We start from the raw sequence: 25,566 nt of genomic DNA, 5'->3' as shown, positions 1-25,566 counted from the left end.
GCTGGGTGTTAGAGTATAGAAGGTAACTCTATTTTCTCGTTCACATTATTGGAAGATTTTCAAAGCAAAACTTGCTTCTTTCATGCTTTTCTTATTCCTTTCAAAATTTCAAAATTTCTCTAAATTTTACATTTAAACCACTTGATCGTGTTCAAATGTGCACATTTCCTTGCATGCTGGTGTCTCCACTTTCTGTGGTTACTATACATGGCCTTTAGTTGCCTCGCGTAACTGCGAATGGTGCCCGCTTTTGTTAGCGTTAAACATATATGCATATTTTCCCCTTTGCAGGTAACTTGCACGTGGGTCTAACATGAAAATCATTGCGAAGTCGTATGACAACTCCTGCTCTGCGACCAGCCAACTTGTTACGCAAACATGCCTGGCCTTGCGTCACGTGCTGCAGCCTATCTACCTTGCTATGTCAACAGCCCAATGGCAGGAAATAGCTAATGATGTTGAGTCATTATGGCAATTTCCATATGTCATTGGCACTATGGATGGAAAGCATCTGTGCATAGAAGCTCCAGCAAACTCTGGTACATTGTTTCACAACTACAAAGGTCATTTTAGTACGATCCTGCTTGCAGTGTGTGATGTCAGGTATCGTTTTACCATGGTGGACATTGGCGAGTATGATTCATGTGGTGATGCTCGCCTATTTGGAGAATGCCATATAAGGCAAAAGCTGAACGACGGACAGCTCGGTATTCCACCAGACAGCGAGGTGCCAGGTGCACCAATGAAGTTGCCGTATGTGTTTGGTGGTGACGAGAGATCACCTTTACTGAAAAACCTCATGCGACCATACCCTGGTTCCGGCCTTGATGCTGAACGTAGGGTGTTCAACTACAGGTTGAGCCGAGCTAAGCAACATCTTCGGCATCCTTGCTCACTGATGGAAAATTCTACGTCGGGACATCTTGCGTCTGCACGCACCGTCGACCTCATTGTGTGGGCGACAATACTGCTGCACAACTACCTCAAGACACCTGATGGTGAGGTCCTAAGTTGTTTTAAGTATTTTATTTATTTATTTATTAGTACCTCAAAGGCCCCATTGAAGGGGTATAATATGATACACGGGTACTATATTATATAGGGGGTGGAAATTCAGCAGTACATTCTTTCTATGGATGATCAAAATGACGATAAGTCGATCTGATCCACGATGGCGTTTGGCAGGTCATTCCAGTCCCTCGCTGTATGGACGAAAAATGACAGATGCGCAGAAGTGCGGGCAGGGGGAGCGTAGACGGCCTTCCCGTGATTTGTGCGATTGAAAATGCGATGGGCGGGGCTGATAATGGAGTTCAGAGATGGATGATAAAATAATTTATGAAACAGTCTGGGAATTTTTCGGCGGTTCGCTAAAGTTGTGAGATGGGCATTACGTTTTAGTTCAGTTACACTTACATGATAGGAATAGGCGGAGAAAATGAAACGAGCTGAGCGATTTTGTACAGATTCAAGAGTAGTGGAAACGTTATTTTGACGAGGGTCCCGGATCGCGCATGCATATTCTAATTTCGGGCGGAGAAGTTAAGCAAGGGATTTCACTGATCGGGGTGCCAGTCGCAGGGTTCGTCGAAAGTAACCAAGGGCGCGATTTGCCTGGTTAGTAACCTGTGATATATGAAAAGACCAATTTAGATCAGGCGTCAAACGGATGCCTAAAAACTTGCAAGTGGATACTGAAGCGATTTGTGCATTCCCGATTAGATATATTGAAGATGGTTGTGAGTGACGTCGGTGGAATGATAGCAGAGATGTTTTTTTTTTCACATTTAAGGACATTAGCCATGAATTACACCAGGTTTTATATATATATTACGTGCTGAATGTCAGACTGAAGAAACAAAATGTCATCGGCGTTAGTAAGAGGCCGGTAGATAACGCAATCATCAGCGACGATGACGTTGATAGAGATGGACCTGATGGTCAAACCGTTCCTGGTAAATGGAGATCAGGACTTCCAGGGAACCTAGGTATTCTTAGAGAATCACGCATGGGAGTCGCATTTACACTGGCCATGCAATATTAGTGCGAGATGCCTTCAAGACGACCTTCCACTCCTCTCCTGAGGGGCGTGCCATGGCAAAGGAACGTGTTGAGTGCAAGCTTGTGGAAGTGTGCAGCCTCTCTAGCGTGCTCTCATTTGCCAAGAGTTGAGTGGACCTTATGGCAATGCTGCCGTTCGTTGTACTGCCTTCAGAATTACAGCTTTGTAATGTCTTTACCGATAAACAACATTACGAAGGCCAAGAAACAGAGGCTTTTAAGCACATTCTGATTGCCATGGCACAGGCATGCAGTGCTTATTACATTTTGGTGCTTCTGCATATACTAAAGGGCCATACCGAGCATGATGTAGCGACAAAATGGATGCTGCGTAGTGAGTTTGAAACTTTGCACAGAAAATATTCCATTCTGCGTGCTCTCACCGGGCCACTTCCTGCGCCAGCATCCGTGTATCCACAGGATAAATGCATGTGGTTGCACAGGTGCTGTTACAGCCTCCCAGGTAGCACAAAAGAGATACGTAACGTTTTCGTAGCGTTTATCCAAGACGATAAAAACGGGTTAAAGAAGACACGAATGAGAGAACTTCGGCGGGAAAACGTCGGATATCTCTGCTAATGTCCGGCTTAATTACTTTCTTGAGACGATCTAGAACAGGTCTGCAAGACGTATTCGAAAAGCTGGTCTAGAAATAGGATTGGGAAAGACACAAGTAATCCCTTTGCCAAAACTATTCGTAACCAATTTCTAAACGTTTTTAGGACGTTATCAAAAAGCTGGTCTAGAAGCGGTCTTGAAAGGTTTACGATCATCTGAAGCTAATTTTCGCGGGTGACGGGCGCGATGAGACATCGTTGTTCAAAACACGCGTTTAGTTTCGCCTCACGCGACTGGCCTATGCCGCGCAGACGTCGTCAGCCGCACCCGTTGGCACGGCCTAGGCCAATCGCGTGAGGTGAAACTGATCGGGCGTTTCGAACAACGATCTCCAATCGCGCCCCAGATGAGTAGAAGCGTCGGTGCTGACTGTAAGAGCCATGGCGCAGTGCCAAGCACTGTTCCCCGCATGGCCGGCGCATCGTCTACCAAGTCGCACGAAAATGAGCCTGTTAGGAATAATAAATCCTTAATACCGCCTTTAGTAAGCTACGATGCTTACAACCACAATGGGAATGACATCCTGCAAAGAACAAATGGCCACGTCTTGGCAGGTGGCCAGACCAAGCCCTTCATGCCAAGAGTGCATGAAATGAGAACATTGTGACAAAGCAAGAACACTTTATTAAAATGTAATGCTTATGCAAGGTTCGAACAAACTGTGTGAGAAATGCAAATAGAAATAAAAGTACATCAACAATGACAAAAGTCGCAGAAAGGATTCGTAATGAACTCGAAAGTGAACATTCACTAGCACATAAACAAAATTCCAAGTACACATACAAAAATGAACAGAAAAACCTGGAGTGTAATAAAGTGTCTAATTTATCATAGTAAAGTGCGCGTGCTATTAGATGGACTAGAGTTATGCAGAAGTGACATCGGAGCGAATGGAAGAAGTAGACTGAAAAATGCAAGAGTATGAATTGGATGGTAACTGCCTCCAAGCAATGTTCCCAATCATCTAGAAGCTTGAAAACTGCACAAAAAGAAATACCACCGCATACCATCATAAAACAATCCTGTGACAGAAATAAAAAAAATGGGAACAATGCAAAATTGGAAATATTGCCTTTAGGATAATCAAAGAAGGTAATGGCGAGAAAAAATAACCATACAACAAAAAAGCAATAAAGTGAAATTAGTACAGAATACTTAAACGGGGGATTCAGTGTAACAAGTGAACACTACTGTAGTACAGCGAACGATGAGACAGTAATGCTGCATCTTGCCACTCCAGAACGTGAGAAATGAATATGCAAGCCTCATATTAGAAACTTACATAAACATGGAAATAAACTGGAATGCACTGGAAGCTGCATTTGTGTAACAAAGGAAGCAATGGTCATAATATATAGTAAGTGTTTTATCTAAAAAGCCCTTTACAAGAGGCAAAGTTGTACCTCTCTGGCAAAAATAAAGTTGCAACGAATAATTTGCAAACCAGCAAATACATTAATTAGCACACTGACATGTCACACTTTGCGCACATCTCCAGTCTCCTAAAGTAAAAAAAAAGCACTCTGAATGAGAAAAACGTTTAACACATGTAGCCCAGAGCAAATTCTTTGCCAGCTCACTCACACTTTCACATCCAAAAACATTTGCCACAAGTCCAGGCACAGTTCCACTGATGTTTACCAATTCACCCCCACTTTCACGTCCAAAAATATTTGGCACACAGTTTGGCACACAAGTTGGCACATAAACAGCTTGAGAGCACCCTACTGATTATTGTGCAGTCCCGCTGCTGGAAATAGAACTGCCGCACATGCTGGTAGTGGTTTCAATCTAGACACACTTGCTGCCCTGGACAGGTATGTTCAGATATCTGCACTGGTGCTCTATTTTGTCGAAGTAGACACATTAATGCACTACGCTGGTAAATGAAATGTTTTGAATGCACAAGTATTGGCTTCACCAGAAAGACTTGCCCACATACCACCACTGGCATATATATGTACTTGCTCTTCACTCAGTAGCATTGAACTTAAAGTGTTCCCTATGTGGGAGCCATGTGTAAAACAGGTGTCACACGACCACTCTCGATCGCGATCAAGCCCGATCCGGATCGAAATTATCGATGCGACTGGCTCACTCTCGTAGCTTGCGCAGAGGAGCCATCACGACCGAAAAATTCGATTTGTAACGGACTGGATAGCGGCTAAAAGAGGCCCGTGTGAAACCGGTACCAAATAATGCACAGACGTACGCTAGGAAAATGTGTTGCACAAGGACAAAGAACTGCGACATGCCCTGTTGTGCGAAGCGCGCGAAAAAAACACATGTATATATATATATATATATTAAAAAAAACTGCGAGAGCGCTTCGCGAACTACATGCGCACACATGGCACCCGCACGAAGTCGGCAGGACGCCGTAAAGCGCGAAGGGCGCACAGCGTACATTCCGACACATGTCCCAAACTGCAAATAATCGTACTACCTAAAGCATACAAGTTATTTTATACCAAGGGCATACTCGACTCACGCATGCAGTATGCACAAGCGAGTTATGCAGCGTACATGCTGTATCCATTCGCCAAATAGTAAAATTGATAACAAGCACAAAGCTACAAGGGACTCAATACATTACTACCATTTGAGGCGTCAAATAAAATCGAATTTGGCCGTTTCATATATTGGACACAATATATGGACACATGTGGTACACGGTAATACCATGAAATACCCATCACGTGGGTAAAGGGGGCGAAAACACAATCGAGAACCTGAAGCGCAAACGATAAAAGCACGGTATGGTGCACGCAAAATTCTGTCAGTGCGCTGTAGCGCGAGGGAAGAAAATAGGGTGAGCACTTGACCTCACCTTTTGGGATACCGCACTAGTAGTGAATCATTAAAAAAAAGCCTGTTTGAACCAGTTCCCTTGTCTGCAACACTCTTGCTAAACGGGAGACTAAAATACCACGATGATGGCTCTATTGCGGAGATCGGCAAGGTGCGCACAGACAGAAATTTTGCCGCCTTTCTTCGCATTCTGCAAAATGCTTTCTTGTTAGGATCACGCATAGCGGCCGACCCCGACGCTAGGGACACACAGGCACGATTTCGTCCCTCTAACTTTCGTCCTTATACTGCCCTTAACGCCTTAATTACAGCGTCAGTGAAAAGGCGCCTCACATAACATGACAATGAACTTGAAGAGGTGATTAGTGCCCTCCACTCCGCGCCCTCCAATTGAAAACACTACTGATTTCCAAATTAAACTACACAAACAGATCGCACAACCCAAACTAATCACAGAATGTCGTTTTCTTGACAGCAAAGCACTGCAACACTTACATGACAAAAGGCAGCGGTAGCACATTCAGAACAGTCGCAAACAGACCATAGTGCCATGCGAGTGCGATAACGTAACTATGCCCGGCTTCACGAATAACGTGGCCGCCTTGATCACATAACAATTGAAAACACTACTGATTTCCAAATTAAAACCACACAAACATATCGCATAACCCAAACTGATCACAGAATATCGTTTTCTTGACAGCAAAACACTGCAACACTTACATAGCAAAGGGCAGCGGCAGCACGTTCAGAACAGCCGCAAACACACCACAGCGCAATGCGAGTGCGGTGACGTGACGACGCCATGACGACGCGTCTATGTCCCAGCTCGCCCGGCTGCCCGGCATCACGAATCACGTGGCCACCTTGGTCACATGATTTGACGACGGTATCGCCACCTTGCGCAAGGTTGGATCGTGTTGATGGGTTGTTGAATATTGTAGAAGCCGCTAAAGAGGCTGACGCGCCGTGGCGTGGCGGTGGCGTTTTGAGTCGTTTGCAAAACGTATTCACCCCTCGTTTTTAAGCTGTCTGGCTTCCAACGTTATCAAAACGTATTCACCCCTCGTTTTTAAGCTATCTTGTTTGGAACGTCTTTGATGCGTCGATTTTGGTCAAAAATCCGTTTCAGACGTTGAATCCCTTAATACGACGTTTTCAAGACTTTGTGTGCTACCTGGGCTAGTCCCAAATATTTTGTTCCAGGATCAGGCTGCAAAATCATTTCATGCTGCGAAACAGAAGTTACTCCATTGTCTGACTCGTGCATGGATGTTTCATGTGTGTTGAAAATTTTTTGTTGTGTGTTTGTTCTTTGCTTGCTTGTTCGCGTTTTGCTTTCTTTTTGTTGTAGTCTCAAGTAAACGGGATCGTGGAGTTGCTGCTTAGTTGATCGATTCATTGCGTGGCTTTACAATCATTGTGTTGGTACTGTTTTACTCGCATGTAGTTCCTTCGATCAAACGGCTGCAGAACCAGACCATTGCAATAGCACTCTGCAGCACCTGCCTGCTAGAGAGCGCGGTTTCCAGGTGGCGGATGGGGGACCTGTTGTTGCGCATTACAAACACGGCAGTGGTGCTTGCACCTCGCATACCAATAAGCCTTTCCTTTTTTTTCCAGATTCCTTTAGGTAGCTCAGCTGAACTTTGGGTTGCAGAACCAGCGAAAATCGTTGAGTTAGAAACGTGCTGCAATCATGCTCCCTGAACTTGTGTTCTGTTGCTTGTGACGTAAGCACTGCCATGTGGCTGCTGCACAGCTCGCGAAAACCAATAAAATTTCTGTGCACCATGCTAATGACGTCTTGCCTGCACTTCTTTATCTCTCCACTACATATTTTTATTTGACGACAGTAGTTATCCGCGTAATAATTGTGACCAGTACGTGCCATTGCATGGAATAAGGTAGCAAAGGTAACTGCCGGTTCTGGTTGCCGCTTGCTCTTTAGGGCATGTCTACACCTTGGCAGCTGCTATGCAGCCTGCTGCACCTTAGCTGCCTGCTTCTCAGCTTATATTGCTCTGAATTGTGTTGCTGGAAGCTTTTTACTTCAGTTTTCCTTTCTGTTTAATGTATGTGCCACACACAGAGATTAAAATACAAACGCGGAACGCTTGTGGCATTTTTTTTTTCTACGGAAATGCTGCAGCACGGCTCTGGCACGACTTCGCTTAATGTGTCATCCACACGTAGCAGGTGTATCAGCCGATCTCTCCTTTTTTTCTGATGTGATAAAATGCAAATATTAAGTCGACTTGCACTGTTTGAATACCGTTCCAGAAACCTTGCAACGCTTGTTTCGTGCAAAAAAAAAAAAAAAAAGAAAGAGACTTCGTTTACGAGAAAATTGCATCTGAAGAGTCCGAATACCTTTTTCGAAATTCTAATGCACCGCCACCGAACCGGAGGAGTGGTGACGTTCCATACGCCATCACCGCTCTTTGCTGCCGTCGCTGGGTTAAACGTCGCCCGAGAGACCGCGGTACCGAGCCAGCACACAGGGGCGGATTCGCCGCTGTAGCTACCTTTTGGTGAAGCGGCGTATACCGTTCGGGTATGCCGCGCCATCACGTGGAAGTTGAATTTTCTGCTACACGCAGTTTGTGCGAGTTTCGCGAGCCAGCAAAACCAGCGCAACACTACGCGACGCGATGACTACTGAAACGCGAAAGCGCGAGCGGCGCGGAGTCGAGAGTAAACGAAACCGTTCGACCGCCCGCATCGTTGTCAAGGGTAATTTCAATGAGTTGTTCAGTCTAAAAAATGAAACAGGAGTGGACAAGTAGCACCTTATTTCGTCTTATAATACTACACAAGGACGTTTTCTCCAAGGAGTGGTTGATTCTAATGACAGAATTTAAGTGAGGAGTGCTTTCGTCATCGGGAAAGTACTTGGAATTTCCCTGGGGAGTCTCTAATAGTGTCCTGCTTTTACCTCAATTTCTCGATTATTAAGACTCTGTTCGCAATATTATTGACGCCTTAGAGATTCTAGAGCCCTGGTCTATCACTTTAGCTTGGCTTAAAGGTTACCTTTGGTGTCCCTTTAAACTGGTAACCCCGTGAAAGACGCTTCTAAGGCACCACAGTTGCCGTCAAATGCACATACTGGTAATAGGCACTGATATGCGAAGAATATTTTTATTGCGCTCTGTTTCGCAACTAGTAATGCAGTGTACAAGCCTTGGATTAACTTTGGCCATGCATTGCATATTGTAGCTTACGCATCTACTTGAAAAATATATCTCAATGTGCATCACTTGCTATGCTGCACGACCGCAGGGGCAGATTATGCATTTCTTGCAAAAGTACCTGATAATGTTAGGGCTTGTAAATGATTTTTTTATAAGTCAAGCTCTGTTAGGGAAAGCCAGCATAACTCATTGCATTTGAATGGCAGGTATTTGCAATGTCTTTCGTAGTTTTGCCATCTTGGGGGGGTACATTATTTTGAATATAGATTTTCTCACCGACTGGCGCATAAACAGGCATGCACCTATGCCGTTACACCCAGGAGTGAATGTAACAGCTCATTATTTTGGGGAGTCTTAGAAATAGTGCGCCCAAGCATCATTGCATACCCAAAACACCATGTTTGGCTTGCACTTTTTGTAAGCCCATTGTTTTTTTTTGTACGCCAGGGCAATGGATGGCTGGCATACGTGTCGACATTTTCCACTGTGGCATGGTTTCGCGATGTCGCAAGTGCACTGTTTTTTAGTATTTAAACAATTCGATTCGCCTACTAAGGGAAGAAGCGCAGCCGCTATTTTAGGACAAAGTGAGAGTATTGCAAGCCCTTTGCGGGTTTGTCGTGTTCACACAAATACAAACTCACAACTGTGTTTTAGACCTTTTCATTGTTTCATCGAAGGGTGGTTTGAGACGACAGTGCTGGCTTCACTCGCTATGCGGAGACTAAAGCTACGCAGCGGAGCACACCAGCTGATGAAGCTTCAGTTTTCGTCAAAAAGCTTATCTTTATACACAGGAGCACAGCGGTAGTAATTACAGACACGAACCAAGTTCTGAAACCAACTTGTATATACAGTTCTCTGACTCAGTAGTACAACCCACTGTAATTTCCAAGAGCGGCGCCATAAACAGAACAAAACAATACACAGAAAGAATGCTCTGAAATCACCATTATTTTAATTTAACGATCAAAATAGCAAAATTCAAGACTGTGTTTCATGCATGCATATACAGATAAAAGTAATATGCTATCATAAGCCATTACACAATAAGAAGCGCATACCAAGATGAGCAGGGCCATACAATACTGTAAGCGATAAAAGAAAAGCAGAACTTTTTGTGCGTCAAAGCTGAATGTCTGTCATGCCTGCTGAAGCAAAATAAACATATTTCCCATAGAATATGTTTTTAGAAGAACTTAAGAAACACAATCGAAACTCGGGCGTTCATTTTCTAAAATTTTCTGCCAATCAATGATGATAACTACATTTATAGTCTCATTGGCAAATAGCCCGTTGTGTCTGAATTAAGCGAAACCAAACTCAGTTGCAAAGCTAAAGAAAGTTTATCAAGAATGTTTCTTAACAAAAGCAGAAGGTATTTGCAATTTATATCTAAACATGTTAAAGATATTTCACTATTTCTCTGTAATAGTTGACATGTTACCGAAGCAGAGCCATTAAAAAGCCAAGAAAATTAGGCTCGTTGGCATAAACCACAGTTAAATTACAAGAAACCGAAGCTGAAAGCATTCGTCTACTTCTGCTATTCCATTAAAGAGCAACTGCAACAAAATTTCATTTTCCTACAGTAATCATGTATTAGCGGTAATCGGTGTATATCATTAAAGCAATCTTGGTACACCTGCCGTCCTACTAATGGTCTCACATACTCATAAGCAGCTTTGAAATAGTACCTATGCAGACAACGTGTGCACCTTGTGGTTAGAAGACATGACCTAAATATAAGCATATTACCTTCCAGACCTTTCAGCATGCGGCAAGCAAACCTAATCAATCTCGCTGGATATGCCAAAGACCTATGTTTCTCCCAACATTCTGCGGTGTACTCAATTTCCCTAAAGCAGTAATGGTGGTTTCTGTTTCAATATCACAGTTACGTCTATTTCTGCAAGACCTTCACAAAAAAAATTTTTTCGACCACCACTGCATAGGTTTGTTCCCATAAAAGAAAGCGGAAAAATGCACTAATAGAAAGAAGCTGCTTTTTTGTTTAGGACGTGAACTTCATGAAAAATGGTAGGAAACTGAAAAAAGCGTGAGTACCAAGTTAAAACTCTATGACTCGGCAATAAAACCCGAAATCACATTTTTTTAAATCCGCCCAATAAGATATCTAGTGATAATAAAATTTATTTATTATACACTGCCCTGAGATGAACATCTAGCTAGTGAGCAAGAATTTGACAAAACCGTCATAATCGTAACAGTTTCACTTACGCAGTAGGAGCAGCATATTCAAATTTGTTTGAGCTAGGAGCTCTGACGCATGCAGTTCACAGAACTGTCATGTCTTTTTTGGTGCAAAGATAGATGCTGGTTAACCTGGTGCTTGGATTGTTTCTAAAGAAACAAGTTTTTAGAAATTTTTGCAAGAATTCAAGATGAATAAATAGTCTGCTTGCTCGAGTTACAACAATTTACCTATATGATGAAAGCCAACAAAAAAGCTCGTTCATTACAGTTTACCTATGCTTCTCACATGCCAAAAATGTCATTCAAATTGATCCAGTGTTTATCTCATCAAAGCATTTCTGCGTTTTACATGTATTTGAATAGTGAAACTGGAGTTTGCCCTGAGCTCAAGCTTCCTCTCAGGGGTCTCTAAGGCTGTGCATCTTTTAAAAAAACTTTCAGACTGGCGGCTAAAATGACCCTTAGCCTGGCACGCTGCACAGCATAGAAGTTTGCAATAGTTAGCTGCAGTCTTGCTGCCACATTACTTCCGCTCCTCTCTGAAAGCAGCCCTGACAGCAAGGCTCAGCGCCCTGCTTTTAGGGCCTTTATGCCCGCTCTCTTGGATGCATCATACCCTTCTCCTCCAAAGAATGTTTGCTTTCTCGCTTTGCCTTTTCCAAGGAACCTGCCTTGCAATTGTAAACAGTATTTATTAGCGCTTCTGTTAGCACATGAACATATTGAAGCTAATCCTACTCAACGAAATGAATCAAATAAAGATGCTGACTTGAGCTGGACAACAGTCAGCGAACAAGGAATGCTTGTCAGTGGAGGCGGCTTTGTAATAATGGTACTTAGCTTCTTCAAAGCAGCATTATATACCCTTGATAAAACCTTGGCGCCATGCTGAGGTTTTCCTTGTTAGCCCACTGTAATGCTACCTAGGATCCTCGCCGCAAGGGATGTGAATGGATTAGTATTTGGACATGTTGTTCGTATGGATAGTTTCATCGTCAATATGCTTGAACTGTGTGCCTATTATTTTGAAAAACGTAATTTTCACAACTCCGAAAAATGATAAACATGCCAAATATAATTTCGTGACGTGTAGTAATATTACGGTCATGCTCTCTCCTTCTGTTTCCTCTTAAACATCTCTTTACTTAAAAAACCTTGCTAGTATAATACAAAAGCATCATTTCACTTTGATTAAGCCTATCTCGTAGAGCAAGAACAATGACTGGTACATTAAAGCTTCACGAAGAATATACATGCAGGGGTTTCCTTGGTGATAAGAAAAGTGTCATTGCCACTGGTTCATTACTATAAAGAAAAAAAGCTTTAAAAATAACTACACTAATGCTTTGGCTGCAGCACCAGTGCACATTCGGGTAATAGTTCAACTCTCTGATAATAAATTCTCCAAGTGGAAAGTTATGGCAGGCGCCAACTGAAATTGTGTTCGCACTGTAAACACTACAGTGCTTTTGTTCATTCAATGAAATGCAGCGTCATACATCTATAGAGTTATCACATAAGGATGTTTATTTATTTACTGTTACAGTTAAGTTTGTTAAAACCACACTGTTTAAGAGATGAGCAAAACGTGTACAAGGTGAATGCAGGAGCCAACGTTTCGACAAATGGACTTGTCTTCTTCAAGGCGACGTGCGCTTTCCTCGCCACCGTTAAGGGAGGTAGACAAAGTGTTTTTCAAATGCACCATCAGATGAGCTCATTCTTCAGTGAGTGTGGTCACACTAATGTGAGCGCGATAACACTAATACCTCGGTTAGATCGGCAAATTTTGAGTGAGCGCATTTCGCCATTAGTGTCACTCGCAGGCTGCCAGATAGAAAGGTTTATTGACGCTGTGGAATGAACTTCCAGACAAGTGTGTTTTAGGAACTCAGTTCGCTGCTTTGTAGTGTGTAGCCTAAAGAGGAATTTGTCAATAACAAATAAATGAATGCTCACAGAAAAGTTGGCACTAATAGTACGATAAATGTTTCGTGATTCCTAATGTTTTGAGCGTCTTTCAGACATCAGTGAATGCATGAAATGTTTGTTTTCGGTAGATTTCGCAATAATTACTCTGAATTTTGGACATGTTCTTGCTTGTGTTGGCGGGGGGGGGTGGCGCTCAATATATATAGACTATGTTAATGGGATTACAGCATTTCTATTTCTCATTGCAGAGGTTCTTCTACATGAGTATCTTTTTGTAATAAAACAGTAACCATTCTTTAAACTGAGAATGCTGAGAATAATGTCAACCCCTATGGCTTCATAGATCATCATTGTGATCAATTCCAAATGACACTTTGTTTGTTCGTCTAGCACCACACCGCCGAAATGACTCAGTGAAGAGAAGGGTCACTCGCTCGAAGAGCCACTAAATTTGCGCATCTGACTCGGCTATAAGGCTGCATGACACGTAATCAAAGTGTCATCAAAACACCCACATCAGTTTATACGAAAGGCTGTCTAGATGTGAGAAGCTAATATGCTAATGACACCAATTTGTGTCATCTCTAAAAATTGACTATTTATAACACAAAGTATTACCGAGGTCTACTCAATCTTAATTTGCAATTTCGAATTTTTGCATACCCACAGTAATACTATCATATATATAACAGACATATACATGACATATTTCCAAATTTATGCAAACCATGTTTGCCATAGCTGCCACGTGCTTCAATTGGTGAGTGGCGATTGCATTCACGCGTAGCCTCTTTCTTCATTTTTCGCCCTCATGGAGGCAGGTGGAATGGAGTACCAGAATACCTTTCTGGCTAAGCCGGGCGCACATTCCAGGACATGCTGCACTATTTAAAAAAAAAGTCGCAGAATATGATGGCACCGACGTTGCACATTCTTCTTGGCATGTTTCTGATGAAAAGAGACGTGGGGTAAAAAATACTGCACTGAAAACACAATGGTTTATAAAGGGGCTGTATGCGGAAGATTGCTCATGCCTCGCACCGCACAACGAAACATGAACGCGGGCCACACGTGCATTGGCTCAAACAGTGCTTTTAGGTTGCATTTCCCCCATTAATTGTACGACGCGCCAAGTGAGTCTTCTTAAAAAATACGCGACTACGCCCACAGGTTCGTGGGACCATGCTGCGCACCGAACAATGCGTGCACGCTGAAAGCGGCAGTGCCGATGACGCACGTCGCAATGACGCCTAGCTGCAGCTTATCTAAATTGCAAGGTGGCTTTTCTTTAAACGCTGATGGAAATATTTAGATAGTCAATAGATAATTAACAATACAGTCAATAAATTCACGCACACGTACACTCTACACGCAATAATTACGCGCAGTTTAAAGAAGACATTTCATTGGCGCTACATATGACGTACAGTTAGTTCAGCGAATGCTATGCGAAGAATTACCTGCCTAATGTTGTCCGCTATCTTGTCTGCTGCTTCAGGTGCGGCAATATCTTTACCGCCGACGTAGACGCCGATAAAGTCTAGCCACGGTCTGAGCCGCTCCATTGCCTTGATCAAGCGTGGTGCGCAAGCGCCCCCAAAACTAAATGTGCACGTGGCACAATTTAGTCCTAAGCACAAATACGACTCATTTAGAAATTTGAGTTGGCTTTCGACAATGAGGCAGCCACGGAGCAAGTTTCGATTAGCCATAGACGAAGAACAGGCGACGGCCATCATGCGCTCTCTGTAGTGGACTGGCATACCACTGCAGGATACATTCTCGGATCTCTCTCTGTCGCAAACTGGCGTAGGCCACGTGAAACATCGCTCGTGGCGATGGAAATGATTGGACAGTTTGCAAAAATCAGCAAGTTGGCTTTCCTGGAAAGATTTTTTCAACAAAGAACTCAATGTTTGGAATCTCTAGGGCTGTGCATCTTTTAATATACTTTCACCCTGACGGCTAACATGGGCCTTAGCCCGGCAGGCTGCACAGCATAGAAGTCTCCAATCTTCAGCTGCAGTCTTGCTGCCACATGTCTCCCACTCCTTTCTGAAAGCAGCCATGAGAGTAGGGCACAGCGCCCTGGCCGGGGCCTTTATGCTCGCTCTCTGGGATACATGTTACCCGTCTTCTCCATGAATGCTGGCTTCTTCGCTTTGGCTTTTGCAAGGAAGCTGTCCTGCAATTGTTAACAATATTTACTGGCATTTCTGCTAGCACGTGAGCATTTTGCAGTTAATCTTACACAACGAAATCAATCAAATAAAGACGCTGACTTGAGCTGGTCAGCAGTGAGCAAACAAGGAATATTTGTCAATGTAGGCAGTTTTACACTAATGATACTTGGCTTCTTGAAGGCACCATTACACTCTCTTGTTAAAACCTTGTTCCTTGTCTGTTCCTCGTCTCTCACAACTTTAATAGTAGTGAGAGATAAGTGTTCTCAATGAGTTCGAAGTGCTAGTGCTTTCACTTGAAATTTGTGCAAAGGTGCTTTCAGAACTTTTGGCTTGTGTCTTCCTGTTTCATGCAGATCAACGCATTTAGAAACCTCTCATCTATCTCTGGACTTCGTTCATGCGTTTTCCTCCTTCTCTTTACAATTCTGCTGAATAACTGCATGCTTCTGGTTTCTCATTTCTTTCTGTCATCAATGTCAATTCCTCTTGAAGGCGAGCTTCTTTCTACTTGTTACCTCTTTGTTGGCTACCATTGTGGTGCAACAAGACGCGCCAGCCCCGTCTGTGAAATCTGGGAAGCTAAGTCGGATGTCGCCAAGCTGGGTGAGGGAAGCGAGCGCCCTAGGAGGAGCGTGCCTGGAGGCGGAGAGGAGGGGTGTGTGCTGGGGAAGGTACGCAGGAGCGCCCGGCGGTGCTGGGAAGGACAAACGGACGAAGAGCTGAAGTGTAGCGGAGGTAAAGTAGGCGGGGTTAAAGGGAAGAAAAAATGAGTGAAGAGCAGCAGTACGTCGTGGTTTTCAACCCTCTGAATTCAAATATCGCACCGAAATTGAGCGAAAGAAAGCGCAAACATATTTTATTTCGACGAACAGTGCAGCAGCAGACACGCCCAGCTCGCGCGCCTCGTTTCCGCCTGTGATTGGTCGGGCGCCTCGTGACGTCAAGAATGGTGTTCGCCCGGACCGACTGCTGCCGCTACGCACGAAGCACGGTGCAAGGTAGTTTGGTGTTGTTTTGCTGAGAAGGTCGTGGAAAATTTCGAGGTTGCGTTTCTCTGAGGAGTTCGGCGTTAAGTCCAAACTCCACGAGAGCGATTTTCGCGTGAGGTGATGGGCGACGGCTTCGAGCTACAAAACCGGTCGTCGCTTGAACGATCGCTAATTTCTAGAAACCTAGAACTCGTCGCTCGTTGCCCGGAAATGCTATGAGCGACTAACCAATAGTGCGAGGCCGAAACTGGATGTACATAACTCAAGTACTACTGTTTGTCGCACGGAACGAGCGAACTATTGAATTTTACACGTGCAAGAACCTGGTGCAAGACCTTCAAAAATATTTCATGCTCCCTCTTCAGTAAAATACATCAACTTAAATTGATGAAGCCTGCGTCACGCTAGTTTTGGCGAGTATATTGCTGCTCTCATACTGGGAAGTCGTCGCTCAAAGCCGTCGCTCGGGTGAAGTTCGGTTTGCAGGCGACGAGTGAACGCGACAGCCATCGCCTCGCTTATCGCGCTGTCGCTGTCGCGTGCAATATCACTTGTAAGGGGTTTATACTTTACTCCCTACATGTACGAGCCGATTGCGAAAAGCCAGCCTCTCCAAGAAGCAAAAAATGCTGGTGCAAGCATTGCTTTCCACGCGAACGAAGGCGAAGTGTTAGCATCTCCTTGTGTTGGAAATGATGTTTGGCGAATATGTCTTTTGCCAAGCTGCATTCAGCATTCCAGTGAGTACGTTTCCGGGCAAACAACTGTAGTGTTATGTTCCTGCATGCCTTCTCGTAGAACGTAAGCGGTGATGCGATCTTCGGCATTTGTGCGCTGCCCCAAAGCTGTCGACAGTCTATACAGATGGCTTAAACGCGGGAAAAGTTTACCGGCTGTTGTAGCACGTGTAGTATAGAACTTTCATCAGTGCTCCATCCGCACGCTACTCGTAACCGGCGAAGTCCGTCGGCTACGTGAGATGGTCGGTTTCTCTATGTCTGCGAGAGAAAGGGAAGCGCAGCGTCCTGGTGTGAGCAGGCTTTCCAACACATGCAAACTTTACGCTTGCACTGCGTTATGGTAGCTGCATGCAGGCTGTTTCACTACACACGTGCGAATAGAAAATTCGCGGCGCTTGGCGATGAAACCTGCGTCAAGGGTGGGAGATAAACATGCACCTTCCGTTCACCGTGCTAATTGTTTTTTTAGGAGAACCCAAAGCACGCGTTATTGATAAACTCCGGTAGTAATCGTCACGGCAGTGGTTAGAGCACAACACTGTTGTTCTTGAGCGCTTGAAGTTGTTTCGCTTCACAGCAGCCTCCCACTTATCTGAAAGCCTGTTGTCTAGCAGGAACTAGTGGAACATCGGAACATCGTCGCGGCCGCTGGTGTTCGTGCAAGCGTAGGCTGCACAGAACGCCGGCATGATCGGCCTACAAGTTCAATTGATGCTGCGCACGTCAACTACCACTCCTATATACACACAAACAAAGGAATGTAGGGACGAGCGAAGCAGATTATGACGGCACGCACGCAGAAATAAGCCCGGTCAGGCACGGTCGCCGATACTGCGAAGGAGTGGAACACCAGTTCTGACGTCACTACGCCGCGGTTTCCGGTCTCCGCTCGCATCGTCAGCGTCAGCAGCAGCGCGCGGCACTCGACGGGGGGCGGAGCTACAGCGCAATTTTAACCGTCCTTTGCGTCGCTCCTAAGTGAAAAATCCCCCCCCCCCCCCCCAAAGAAAAAAATTTTACCTTCATGGTTTATAAGGTTCCGGCATCCGTATATGATCGTCTTATTGAATTCGACAGACTCTTCAGCTTCCCTTTAAAGCCCGTTAAACTTCGTAAAGTAGCGACACGCTTTGAAGAATGCCGCCTCCTCCTCGCGTGGTCTGGCCGAGGCTTACGCAGCGTCGCTACTGGCCTATAAGCATCTCGTGGGCCGGCGCGCCGGCTTCGTTTGTTTTAGAGTCGGTGTTTCAGGACCATGTTCGCTAGAAAAGCGTCTACGGAGTGGCGAGGAGCGCATGTTGGAGTCGTTGCTACGCTCAAGCGGTGTAGGCTGCCTAGCGTCGAGGAGGAAAAGTGAAAGAGCGGATAAACGAGGAGGAGTGAAGGCGGCGGAGGAGAGTGTCCCTACTTTACGCAGGTTAAAGAGGTTTCAACCGGAGGCGTTCTGCGTTCAACTCCGCAGGCAGTTGCTACGGGCTCTGTGCGCGCTACGAATGTACCGGGTTCGTTTGGCGATCGAGCGCCATGCGTGACAAATTGCGCAGCAATGCAAGCAGCGGAACGTCGTGCGCGAGTCGACCGACCCTGGAGTCGCGGGCAAGCGCAGGCACTAGCTGAAACAAGACCGGTAAAAGGCACGGGCTTGTCGTGCCCAGGGAACTCCTGAAGAGCATGCTAGGCGGCGTGCCACAATGCGAATGTGTCAGGCAAGACGGCATATCTTAGAACCACTAGAACAGCGGCCATGCGCTTGCGCGTGACCCGCGTTCACGAAGTGAAAGGTCGGTATATTTTTTGCTCATAACTCGGTCCTGTTGATTAACTCCGTCTCACCATTCAATTTTCTGGGCCAATAGCTTGACCCACTTTGCTAGTTCCATGCGGCATGCAGTTAGGTAGCTGTGATTCTGCACCTGCTTGTGCGCAGTGCTAAAGAAAGCTATGATTTATGATTTTTGATGAAATGAATGGTAGTTCTCTAAAGATATTATGTATTACTTGTATTTGTACTTGTATTGTACTTGTTATGTACTCGTATTTGTGTCCGGTATTATGAAATAAAGACTATGTTTATGGCCGTATGGGTGATATTAATGAATTTGTAAATACCTTACCACGAAATGGCCATCTTTCTTTACATTCTTGTGTGTTTTCTGAATGTTATTACGCGGTTAGAAATGGAAAACATAATCTATATAAGAGTGGTCTCTAGTATGTAATCAAGATCGTAATTCTCGCAGTGAGCTTTTTGGCTATGGATTATGCACTATTAAAATGGACTGGAGCTGACAAGTTCTTCTTATGTCATCATCATCATCAGCCTGGTTACGCCCATAGGGCAAAGGCCTCTCCCATATTTCTCCAACTACCCCGGTCATGTACTAATTGTGTCCATGTCGTCCCTGCAAACTTCATCTCATCCGCCCACTGAACTTTCTGCCCCTTGCTACGCTTGCCATCCCATGGAATCCAGTCCGTAACCCTTAATGACCCTCGGTTTTCCTCCCTCCTCATTACATGTCCTGCCTATGCCCATTCCTTTTTCTTGATTTAAACTAAGATGTCGTTAACTCGCGTTTGTTCGCTCACCCAATCTGCTCTTTTCTTATTCCTTAACGTTACACCCATCATTCTTTCCATAGCTCGTTGCGTCGTCCTCAATTTAAGTTGAACCCTTTTCGTAAGCCTCCAGGTTTCTTCCCCGTAGGTGAGTACTGGTAAGACACAGCTATTATACACTTTTCTCTTGTGGGATAATGGCAACCTGCTGTTCATGACCTGAGACTGCCTGCCAAACGCACCCCAGCCCATTCTTATTCTTCGGATTATTTCCGTCTCATGATCCGGATCCGCCGTCACTACCTGCCCTAAGTAGATGTATTCCCTTACGACTTCCAGTGCCTCGCTGCCTATTGTAAATTGCTGTTCTCTCCCGAGACTGTTAAGCATTACTTTAGTTTTCTGCAGATTAATTTTTAGACCCACTCTTCTGCTTTCCCTCTCCAGGCCAGTGAGCATGCATTGCAATTGGTCCCCTGATTTACTAAGCAAGGCAATATCATCAGCGAATCGCAAGTTACTAAATGATTCTCCATTAACTCTTATCCCCAATTCTTCCCAATCCAGGTCTCTGAATACCTCCTGTAAACACGCTGAGACTAGCATTGGAGAGATCGTATTTCCCTGCCTGGTGCCTTCCTTATTGGGATTTTGTTGCTTTCTTTATGGAGGACTACGGTGGCTGTGCAGCCGCTATAGATATCTTTCAGTATTCTTACATACGGCTCGTCTACCCCCTGGTTCCGTAATGCCTCCATAACTGCTGAGGTTTCGACAGAATCAAACGCTTTCTCGTAATCAATGACAGCTATATATAAGGGTTGGTTATATTCCGCACATTTCTCTATCACCTGATTGATAGTGTGAATATGATCTATTGTTGAGTAGCCTTCACGGAATCCTGCCTGCTCCTTTGCTTGACAGAAGTGTAAGGTGTTCCTGATTCTATTTGCGATTACCTTAGTAAATATTTTGTAGGCAACGGACAGTAAGCTGATCGGTCTATAATTTTTCAAGTCTTTGGTGTCCCCTTTCTTATGGATTAGGATTATGTTAGCGTTCTTCCAAGATTCCGGTACGCTCGAGGTCATGAGGCATTGCGTATATAGGGTAGCGAGTTTCTCTAGAACAATCTGTCCACCATCCTTCAACAAATCTGCTGTTACCTGATCCTTCCCAGCTGCCTTCCCTCTTTGCATATCTTCTAAAGCTTTCTTTACTTCTTCCGTCGTTACTTGTGGGATTTCGAATTCCTCTGGACTAATTTCTCTTCCATTATCGTCGTGGGTGCCACTGGTGCTGTATAAATTTCTACAGAACTCCTCAGCCACTTGAACTATCTCATCCATATTATTGTCGGCTTTGTCTCTTAACGCGTACATCTGATTCTTGCCAATTCATATTTACTTATTCACTGCTTTTACGCTTCCTCCGTTCCTGAGAGCATGCTTAATTTTATCCACAATATAGTTCCTTATGTCAGCTGTCTTACCCTTGTTGAATAATTTGGAAAGCTCTGCCAGTTCTATTCTAGCTGTAGGGTTAGAGGCTCTCATACATTGGCGTTTCTTGGTCAGATCTTTAGTCTCCTGGGATAGCTTACTGGTATCCTGTCTAACGGAGTTACCACCGACTTCTATTGACACTCTTTAATGATGCCCATAAGATTGTCGTTCATTGCTTCAACACTAAGGTCCTCTTCCTGAGTGAAAGCCGAATACCTGTTGTGTAGCTTGATCCGGAATTCCTCTATTTTCCCTCTTACCGGTAACTCATTGATCGGCGTCTTATGTACCAGTTTCTTCCGTTCCCTCCTCAGGTCTAGGTTAACTCGAGTTCTTACCATCATATGGTCACTGTAGCGCACCTTGCCGAGCACCTCCACATCTTGTATGATGCAAGGGTTAGCGCAAAGTATAAAGTCTATTTCATTTCTAGTCTCGCCATTCGTGCTCCTCCCCGTCGACTTTCGGTTAACCGCTTGCGGATGAAGGTACTAATTCTCCTCATATTATTCTGTTCTGCAAAGTCTACTAATTGCTCTCCCCTGCTATTCCTAGTGCCTATGCCATATGACCCCAGTGACTTGTCTCCAGCCCGCTTCTTGCCTACCTTGGCATTGAAGTCGTCCATCAGTATAGTGCATTTTGTTTTGATTTTACCCATCGCCAATTCCCCTTCTTAATCTTCCACTTCTTATTCTTATTCCACTTCCAATTTCTTATGTGAGTTGTCTAAAATAATGGGAAATGGGTGTTCTACAAATCTACCAATAATTCCGGCTCTTATTGACCTACGAAGATTAATTTTTTTGTGTCGTATTCCAAAATGAAAATTTAGGAGAAAATAAAATCTCAGAAATTGGAATGCATGGGAAGTATTACAAAGCAGTATTCTACTTCACGAATTTCATTTTATATACTTTCGTTAATATCTAATAATTACATTAAAATTGCAGTAATTGATCTCAAATTGCAATGTTCGTGATTGCGATGATCTTCTGCAACGTTTGCGATCAACTTGCGTGGCTGTATTCGAGCTTTATGCACGAAAACTTGAAAAGCCCTTCCCTACTATTGCTCCCCTGGGTGGCTGGCTGGTAGTACCACCTATTACACCTAATAGTGTGGGCGATGATAAACCAGGTAAATAAAATAAAATGTATGCCCGGCCTATTGCAGCAAGGTACCGTATGCTACCAAACTTAAAGAAGATGAACTGGTCTGTCGTCAAAAGAGATTAAATTGAAGAAAAAATAAATACGTAAGTGGCAGGCTGCTATCTAGTCAGACCACTTCCGAGGGAGCGGGTCAGACGGATTTATTGCACGTTTCAGAAGTGACCGATGAGCTTTTCTCTCGAGACCACTTCCGAGGGAGCGGGTCAGACGGATTTATTGCACGTTTCAGAAGTGACCGATGAGCTTTTCTCTCATTTTTACACAATTTTCAAGACAGGTCGGGAGAGGCCCTTTGTCTTCCTTTCTTCACCATTTGTGAGAAGGGCAAAAGAAGGATGTCCAACCTGCACCGTTTTTCTTTACAGTTAAGGTTGGCTTCTTTGATAAATGAACTAATCGTACGGTGAGAGAAGGGCCCGTAAACCGAAAAATACGCAATATGGCAGACCTGCACTAGAAGTAAGATCCTGCACTAGCTGCCCTTGATTTTGTAGGTTTGGACATCGTTTCCTGGGGATTTGTTTGTCGTTATGGCAGAATTACGCTGCATCTGAAAGGTAACTGTATCTGTACATAGGTTTACACGAGAAAAAGATATGTCAAAATACGTGACGTCATACCTACGCACTGATGGTGTTGTTCGGGAGTGAAGTTCAAAATGGGAAACCTCGGGCTTTATTTTCCCGTCGACTAGTAATCGGCAGTTTACCGGAGAATAACCGCTGAGTCTTGACAAAAATATCCATACATTCTGTCTTACTGTTGCTTCATAAATTCCTTGAATAGTTTCTCATCTTGTGTCCAAACAGCAACTAGGCCAGTAAAGTTGCGCGCCTGTAAGTCATTTCAGAGTACACAACGTCCGCGCAGGGCCTTGACGTGAGTGCGGGCGAGAACCACAGTGTCTGGCTCTCGGAATCGGTGCGACAGCAGTTCGTCCATCGCGCCAGGTGTTGGCAGCCCGCCTTGAAGGCCGCCATGATAGGCTACGAACGAACGAAGCATTGGACGGGCGGGGACATCGGACTGCACGTTGACCGTGACTATTCGCCGTGGCAGGTGTTCTTCATAAGCTTCTGTCAGCCTCTGTGTGGCCTGCCCGCGGATATGGATGGACCCCGGTGCGTACATGAAGTGCAAAGCGGCTTCGAAGGGGCTAGCTAGGGACTGTTCATACTTTCTTCTACGATGTGCAGGAATGCTGGGACAAGAAAACACAGACAAATAAATCTGGCGCACCATTCGGTTGCCCGTGTTTTCCTATCCCTCTGTTTTTGTACGTAGCGTAGGAAGAAATCATGAACATACATAGAGTGGCCGCAGGGCGCCTTGGATGGGCAAGGTGCTACTATTTCTAAAAGCGGGGGAGGTGCGGCCTGTTGCTATATCAGGTGATTGTTTTAAAATTTTACGGAAGTTTTACAAGTCGCCTGTGGCAGACAGCATAATTGCAGTCGTTGAGCTGGATTATTCATGGAGGTAGGCATTACTTGCACGAGAAGTCGAAACATATATTCAACTATTTAATGAAAATAGGCAAGCTATACGTCTACCTATAAACAGCAACGAGCAAACCGCATTTTCCTCCACCAATTTAAGTAACTTTGGCAAGGCCCGTTGTATTAAAAGATATTTACGCCTATTAGATTTTGAACCAGCCTTGTGATCGCATTAACTGAGAGTGGTGAGTGCTACAGAAACAAAACAATGAACATAGTCTTGGTCGACGATTAAGTTTTTATGAATATATAGCCACAGTCATATCTACACTCTTCGGTGAGACATTACTTCTATATCCACCTGATCCAAATTATGGCTAATGGAACAACATATTAACTGCCCGGCTGGCGTGTCGTGTGAAATAGGCAGCGTTTCTATGGAATCCGCCAGTTCTTATAAGTACACTTCGGCGTTTGGTTATGGAATCTTACTGCTTTGCCTTCACGCTAAAGCTACTACTTTACTAGGCATTAATACGAAAAAAGCAACAACATGCTGCTTCAGTATAAGAACGCATTCATGTGAAACTAACGATTGATTTAAAATTTTGCAGAATAACAACGAGCATTTTGCTCTATGCCTATAATCGGAATGCGAGCATAACAGCTATGAAGAGCAGCTTTTCGCTCCAGTCGTCCAATTTATTTAATAAATTTCATCATCATACATGCCACCATCATCATCATTTTATCACAGACATGCATGTCGCGTGGAATTTATTTTTGTAATTAGTTAGATGTTCGAAAACTGCAAAACTGGAACACGTTCTGGTACATTTCTACAGCGCGCGTCGCTTTATTCCACATTAGTGCTTACATAGCATTCATTGGTGTTAATAAACGTTTTATTGAAGCACTAGCTATCATTGTATAGTAACGCGTTACTCAACTTTTGCATTTGTGTTATTGAGTGTACCCTTGCGCTGTATTCAATTTTTGTAACCCACAATAGTGTTTAGTACATTTTTCCCTCAAGGCAAAGTAATAAATGACAAAGAGGGCTGCCAGCGGCACCGTGCTTGGCGAGGGCCTCCATCTGCAATAGAGCGGTCATGGTTGCAGTTAGATTTCTGGCGATCCGCAACGAAAATAGGACGAAATGATGTCCTACTCTGTCGATTCACGATAGGACACACGTATGGCACTCACAATTTTCAGCTAATTGGTAATAGACCACCAACCTGTGGTAGATGTGGTGAGGCTTACCGTCCTCCACGTCCTCCTGGAGTATCGGGAAGCAGCATCTGAGAGAAACACTTTTCTCTAGTATAGCACCAGCATATACCTCTCCATTTGGTAATGTTTTTTTTTGTAGAACCATTTTTTTTACACCAAAGCATTTCTAGGATTCTTGAATGATAATGCATTGCATGTTCTTAGTACAGAAAATTCGTAGCATATCCTCTTGCCAAAGGATTCTGCTGGGTTAGTGTTTTGTGCAGCACATGCCTCACGACCCTTGTGTTTCAAGAGTTATATTTAGGCGGTAGTGCTTCTCTAATATACTTTAGTAGATCATGTCATCCTGCCACAATGTCCCTTTTATGCTCATATACTTCATTAGTCATTGCCACTATCTTATTAGAAACACATTTTAGAGAGACTGTTCTTGAGTGCCTCGTTGGATCACTTCTCATCTAACTCTTGAAATTCATGGCTACATTTCGAACTAATTGAACACTAGATTCGCGAGCTGCGGCCATACTTGGCCCTTGAGCCATAAAGCACCACATATCGTCATCGTTTTGTGTGCTGCGACACCACGGATCCGAGTACATGGGGTTTGGACAGTCCCGCGCGTAGCCGTGCTCGGCATGGTCGTGTCCGGGGAAAAGGGAATTCGGGGGTTTGAGACGATGCTGAGTGCTTGGACCTTTATGGCCCCTTGGCAACACACCTCTTTGACTTTGCGGGCTTCACGTAGACGGCACCCCCTGACAGACCTACCGGGGTTGAAATTCGTAGTTGCCTTTTCCTCTATGTCTATCCAACATTCGTCTTTCTTTTTCATTTTCAATCCTTCCTGTCCGATCTTCTCGGTAGCAATGGTTAACCTCGTGCGGAACATCAACTTTCG

The 25,566-nt window shown here is 44.4% G+C and overlaps 1 protein-coding gene across 1 annotated transcript in view; it reads left to right on the top strand.

Moving 5' to 3' along the window:
- The window catches only part of LOC142591491 (neprilysin-2-like), a 71,885-nt gene extending 48,731 nt beyond the window's left edge, over positions 1 to 23,154 (top strand). The window contains exon 6 of the mRNA XM_075703820.1: positions 22,861 to 23,154. Within this exon, the coding sequence (XP_075559935.1) occupies positions 22,861 to 23,154 (294 nt within the window). The remainder of the gene's footprint in view (positions 1 to 22,860) is intronic.
- Positions 23,155 to 25,566: the final 2,412 nt, after the last annotated feature.

This window comes from Dermacentor variabilis, chromosome 8 (genome assembly GCF_050947875.1).
Source record: "Dermacentor variabilis isolate Ectoservices chromosome 8, ASM5094787v1, whole genome shotgun sequence".
Classification (NCBI taxonomy): domain Eukaryota; kingdom Metazoa; phylum Arthropoda; class Arachnida; order Ixodida; family Ixodidae; genus Dermacentor; species Dermacentor variabilis.
This window is presented reverse-complemented; position numbering and strand designations above follow the sequence as displayed.